The sequence below is a fragment of the Populus trichocarpa genome, chromosome 11 (genome assembly GCF_000002775.5).
Source record: "Populus trichocarpa isolate Nisqually-1 chromosome 11, P.trichocarpa_v4.1, whole genome shotgun sequence".
NCBI classification, from domain to species: domain Eukaryota; kingdom Viridiplantae; phylum Streptophyta; class Magnoliopsida; order Malpighiales; family Salicaceae; genus Populus; species Populus trichocarpa.
In genome coordinates this window covers 8,955,266-8,961,725 of record NC_037295.2, presented here as the reverse complement: position 1 = coordinate 8,961,725, position 6,460 = coordinate 8,955,266, and the positions used below count along the sequence as shown (strand labels likewise).

At 38.5% G+C, this 6,460-nt stretch overlaps 1 protein-coding gene across 1 annotated transcript; it reads left to right on the top strand.

The window, feature by feature from the left end:
• Positions 1-752: 752 nt before the first annotated feature.
• On the top strand, positions 753-2,224 carry LOC7495315 (methylesterase 8). Its single transcript, XM_002316681.3, has 3 exons — positions 753-1,219; positions 1,366-1,449; positions 1,560-2,224. The coding sequence occupies exons 1-3, from the start codon at positions 845-847 to the stop codon at positions 1,836-1,838; spliced, it is 738 nt and encodes a 245-aa protein (XP_002316717.1). The 5' UTR covers positions 753-844; the 3' UTR covers positions 1,839-2,224.
• Positions 2,225-6,460: the final 4,236 nt, after the last annotated feature.

Sequence of the window (6,460 nt, the reverse complement as noted above, 5' to 3'; positions counted from 1 at the left end):
TATTCTCATTCAACTTTTTAATTTGTAAGATTTGTTCCTCATTATTTTAATAAACATGAGAAAAATAAAACATTAATAAGTTATTTTCCAGCTCATTTTCCATGACATAACCAAATACTGGAAAATGTTTTCTAACTTATTTTCCATTACACTACCAAACATCGGAAAATACTTTCCTGGAATTCACTTTCCAAAAATAAACTACTTTCTTACAAACAAACAGGGCCTTGTATTTATCGATAGAAGCACATAAAACAACCCAAAAGTTGTATTTATATATTTTAATAATAGGAAAAACTAAATGCCAAAAAAGAAAGTTAAGCAAGGGTCTAGCTACCACATGTGTTGGGCAAGAGTCTATAACTGTGTGAGAAGAATTATTGAACGTTGTCAAAGAAGAAAAGTCTAGTTGGCCATTTTTTGGAAGTTATTCTACAAAGAATATAAGACTAGTCATTTAAAGCTGAAAGACAAATAATGAGGAAACATTTGTCTTTCATCTCGCAAACATTTGTCTTTCAGCTTCCCTTTTAATATATTTTTGGCATTCTTCAATTTCAAGAATGCCTGGGTATATCAAGAATGCATGCATGAATGAATGAATGAATGAATGACTAGTCAAAGAAGATAGTGCCTAGGATTTCTTGGTCAAAATCATCCCGCTTGGAATTTTCAAATGTCGACTTTTCTATACATGCATGGTACTCTCTCTTTATATACCTCCAAGCATCAAGATCATTAGGCACTACCAAGCCATTGCAATACTATTACGTTGGTAATTAGCCAAACCAAAAATCCATTACATTACATTATTACGTTCTATCAATTAGCCGAACCAAAAAGAATGGGAGACATCAACAACCAAGCAGCCCATCTTGTTTTAATACACGGTTCTTCCGCAGGAGCTTGGGTGTGGTACAAGGTGAAGCCAATGCTAGAGGCAGCCGGCCACAGCATCACAGCTCTTGACATGAGTGCATCAGGGGTGAACACAAAAACACTCGAAGAAGTTCGAACTTTTGACCAGTATAACGAGCCCTTGATTGAGTTCATGGCCAACTTACCTGAAAATGAAAAGGTTGTATTGGTGGGCCATAGTTTGGGTGGCTTGAACCTGGCCTTCGCCATGGAGAAGTTCCCAGAGAAGATTTCTCTTGCTGTTTTTGTTACTGCAATCTTGCCTGATACTCAGCACCAGCCATCGTATATGTTAGAGAAGGTACTTGCTTAATTACTTGCTCGCTACGGACGGTGTGTTTAAATAGTTTTACAATAACAATCATTTCATTTTAATGTCTTGCATGAACATTACTGTGTTTTAATCTCTGACATCGACGAAACCGGTTTTTTTGGCCAATTTGTTAGTTTATTGAAAGCATTTCCGGTGCAGACGAAGAGCAAGACACTGCAGTGGTTTCATCCACGCCGTTTCAGCTCACCCCAATTGAGGTGCAGTACACAAATTTTAAAACTTGAACCGCTCAGCTATTCCATATATACAGTAGAAATTAACTATGTAGTACTTGTTCTTAAGATACTTTTCTTGTTCAATATCGCAGGATCTTACTCTCCAAGCGCTTTTAAACAGACCAGGATCAATGTTCGTTGAAAGTCTGTCCAAAGCAAACAAGTTCACTGAAGACAGATATGGATCCGTTCCCCGAGTTTATATTGTCTGTACTGAGGATATATTGCTTTCTCCGTCGTTGCAACGCTACATGATTGAACAAAATGAGGTTAAGGAAGTGATGGAGATTCCTGCAGATCATATGGCAGTCTTTTCTAAGCCTAAGGAACTCAGCCAGTGCATACTGGAGTTGGCACAGAAGCACGCTTAGATTGACACCAATTCTGTCTTATTGTTATCTTTGTTATATATATATATATATATTGTTGGAGTTATGCCTTAAGTTGCTGCCTTTGTTTTATTTTAGTATTGTCTGTCTTTGTTATTTTAATTCTGCTGAAATAAAAGACTAGAGCTGGTCTTCAGGACATGAACTAGTCTTTAGGAGTCAATTATGTTGTTAGCTGAACATGGTACATTTATGTTAGTGGTCATGTTAGTGGTCAGCTGAACGTGGCACATTGTAGTGCTACAAACCAGCAATTTCAGTTTGTTTCAAGTCTATTTAAACGTGTAAAGATTGCTGAAATGTGTAAGCAATCAACGATATTTTTCAGTTCAATAAAACAGTAAAAACTTCCACTGTTCAAATCAAAATCTGCATTCTGTTTTTCACTTCTTTTTTTCAATCTCTTCAAACTCTTTCAATTGGTATCAAAGCAATTTTCTTGAAGGGCCTGTGATGGATTCTGAATCAAGTTTCACCCATATTTCTCCTCCAATCTTCAATGGAGAGAATTTTCAACTATGGGCAGTAAGAATGGAAACTCACCTAGAAGCCTTAGATTTGTAGGAAGCTGTTGAAGAGGATTATGAGGTGCCACCACTGCCTAATAATCCAACTATGACTCAGATCAAAAGTCATAAGGAGAGAAAGACCAAGAAATCGAAGGCGAAGGCATGTCTGTTTGCTGCTGTTTCCACAACCATTTTCACCAGGATCATGTCACTTCAATCAGCAAAGGATGTTTGGGATTACTTGAAGAAGGAATATGCAGGAGATGAAAGAATTCGTGGAATGCAAAGCTTAAACTTGATACGTGAATTTGAGCTGCAAAGGATGAAGGATTCTGAGACTATAAAGGAGTACTCAGACAAATTGATGGGGATTGCTAACAGAGTTAGGCTGCTGGGAACATCATTTGCAGATTCCAGAATTGTTGAAAAACTTCTGGTCACAGTACCAGAAAAGTATGAAGCTTCAGTTACAACATTGGAGAATACTAAAGACCTGTCAAAAATTACATTGACAGAGTTGCTAAATGCCTTACAAGCTCAGGAGCAGAGAAGGCTTATGAGGCAGGATCATGCAATTGAAGGTGCTTTGCAAGCAAAATTTGCAGACTATGACAAGAAGAAGTTCTTCAGGAAGAACGCAGCTTCAGGCAGCATTAAACCAAATCAAGGTTACAACAAAGGAAAATTTATTAAAAGGAATTTTCCACCTTGTCAACACTGCAACAAGAGTGGTCACCCACCTATTCAAATGCTGGAAGAGGCCTGATGCAAGGTGCAACAAGTGCAATCAACTAGGACATGAGGCAATAATATGCAGATTCAAAAATCAAAAACAAGAAGAAGATGCTCAAGTCGCTGAACCAAGATGATGAGGATCAGATGTTTGTGGCTGCATGCTTCTCGGTTCAAACCACCTCAGACCATTGGCTAATTGATAGTGGTTGCACCAACCACATGACTTTTGATAAAAGTCTTTTCCGAAATTTGCAGCCTACAGAAGCTGCAAAAGTCAGAATTGGAAATGGTGAATGCATTGAAGCAAAGGGAAAGGGAACAATTGCCATCACAACAAATTCAGGTACAAAAACAATTGCAGATGTTCTTTATGTGCCTAATATAGATCAGAATTTGTTGAGTGTGGGGCAATTAATTGAGAAAGGAATGAAGGTGATTTTTGAAAATCAACATTGCTGTATTTTTTATGCTGCTGGGTGTAAAATTCTACAAGTTAGAATGAAGAGCAAAAGTTTCTCATTTCTGCCATTTGAGGAGGAGCATAATGCTTTCCCAACAAAACTCAATTATACTAAGTTATGGCACAAAAGGTTGGGACACTGCCATCAACAAAGGATGCTTACCATGAAGAATTCTGAGGCTGTCAGAGGTATACCTCCATTTACTGAAATTACATTGAACTGTTATGCTTGTCAGTTTGGTAAGCAGAATAGAAAATCATTTCCGAGATCAACTTGGAGATCATCCCAAAAGCTGCAGCTGATTCATACCGATGTGGCTGGTCCTCTAAGCACACCATCATTAAATGGCAGTAAATATTACCTGCTGTTTATTGACGATTTCTCTCGAATGTGCTGGATTTATTTCATGAAATTCAAATCAGAGGTGGCTGGAATTTTCTGGAGATTCAAGAAGAATGTGGAGAATCAAAGCAACTGCAGAATTCAAGCAATTCGTTCAGACAATGGCAGAGAATACACATCAACAGAATTCAATCTTTATTGTGAAGAAGCTGGCATTGAGCATCAACTCACAACCCCTTACACTCCAGAGCAGAATGGGGTTAGTGAGAGAAGAAATCGATACATAATGGAGATGGCTAGATGCATGCTACATGAGAAGAACTTGCCTAAATTTTTTTGGGCAGAAGCTGCTAACACAGCAGTATTCCTGTAAAATCGTCTCCCAACAAAGCTTTTGGCAGAAAAAACTCCTTTTGAAGTGTGGTATAAGTACAAACCCTCACTTAGTTTTCTTAAGGTTTTTGGCAGCACATGTTTTGTTCACATTCCACAGATTAAGAGGGACAAGCTGGACAAGAAGGCAATGCAAGGTATCTTTGTTGGCTATAGCACAATTTCTAAAGCCTATAAAGTATACCTCCCTCAAACCCAGAAGATTACAATTACACGGGATGTGCAGTTCCATGAAGACGACAAATGGAACTGCGATGAAACACAAGAGATCACGGTGCTTGATGATCAAATTATTACTCCCCTGCAAAATGAATCAATTGATGAATCAATTGATGAATCACCAGTACGAGGCACCAGATCACTTGAAGAAATCTATCAAAGGAGCAATGTGGCTGTTTGTGAACCAGAAAATTATGAAGATGCGCAGATGAATCCAGCATGGCAGGAAGCAATGAAGGAGGAAATACACATGATTGAAAAGAATCATACGTGGGAACTTGTTGATCGACCTGCAGACAAGAACATTATTGGCGTCAAGTGGATTTTCAGGACCTAAACTGAATGCTGACAGCTCCATCAACAAATTCAAGGCAAGGCTGGTTGTCAAGGGGTATGCTCAAGTGTATGGGGTGGATTATTCAGACACATTCGCTCCAGTAGCAAGGATGGACACCATCAGATTGTTGCTTGCTGTTGCTGCACACAAAAACTGGAAAGTGTTCCAGATGGACGTAAAATCAGCCTTCCTCAATGGCGATTTACAAGAAGAAATTTATGTTGAACAACCTGCTGGATTTGTTGTTCAAGGAGAAGAAGACAAGGTGTACATGCTGAAGAAGGCACTTTATGGATTAAAACAGGCACCAAGGGCTTGGTATGGCCGAATTGATGACTACTTGACAGGGTTTGGATTTCAGAAAAGTCTTTCTGAATTAACCCTCTATGTGAAGAAAATTGATGATGATGTTCTTATCGTGTCCCTCTATGTTGATGATTTACTTGTAACTGGAAGTAATTTGCAGCAAATTGAAAGGTTCAACCAGGACATGATGCAAGCTTTCGAAATGAGTGACCTTGGACTCATGAGTTTTTTTCTTGGCATGGAGATTAAACAAAGCAAAGGAGTGATCTTCATTGGTCAAGAAAAATATACGAAGGAGATTTTGAAGAAATTCCAAATGGAGAATTGCAAACCAACTGCTACTCCAATGAATCAGAAGGATAAATTCAGCAAAGAGGATGAGACTGCCAGGGTAAATGAAGAAAAGTACAGAAGCTTGATTGATTGCTTGCTGTATTTGACAGCAACCCGACCTGACATTTTTTATGCAACAAACCTTCTATCAAGGTTTATGCATTGTCCAAGTGAGCTACATATGAGGGCAGCCAAACGTATCCTGCGATACATCAAAGGAACATGCAGTTTTGGTGTTAAATTTATGCAATGTAAAACACTGAAATTGCATGGCTTTTCTGACAGTGATTGGGGTGGATTCATTGATGACATGAAAAGCACTTCTGGTTTTTGTTTCAATCTAGGCTCAGCAATATTTTCATGGTCATCCAAGAAGCAAAGCATTGTTGCACAATCAACTGCAGAGGCAGAGTTCATTGCTGCCACAGCTGCAGTTAACCAAGCTTTATGGCTTCAAAAGTTACTGCGTGATCTACATATGGAAGAGGAAGAAGCAACTGAAATCTCAGTTGACAATCAAGCAGCTATAGCAATCTCTAACAATCCTGTGTTTCATGGGAAAACCAAACATTTCAACATCAAATTATATTTTATCCGAGAGGTGCAGAAGAATGGAGATGTTAAGCTACTTTATTGTAGGACTGAAGATCAAATGGCTGATTTGTTTACCAAAGCACTTCCTGCTAACATGTTCGAATTTCTCACAAAGCTGATAGGAGTATGCAGCCCTTAATGCAAGGAGGAGTGTTGGAGTTATGCCTTAAGTTGCTGCCTTTGTTTTATTTTAGTATTGTCTGTCTTTGTTATTTTAATTCTGCTGAAATAAAAGACTAGAGCTGGTCTTCAGGACGTGAACTAGTCTTTAGGAGTCAGTTATGTTGTTAGCTGAACATGGTACATTTATGTTAGTGGTCAGCTGAACGTGGCACATTGTAGTGCTACAAACCAGCAATTTCAGTTTGTTTCAAG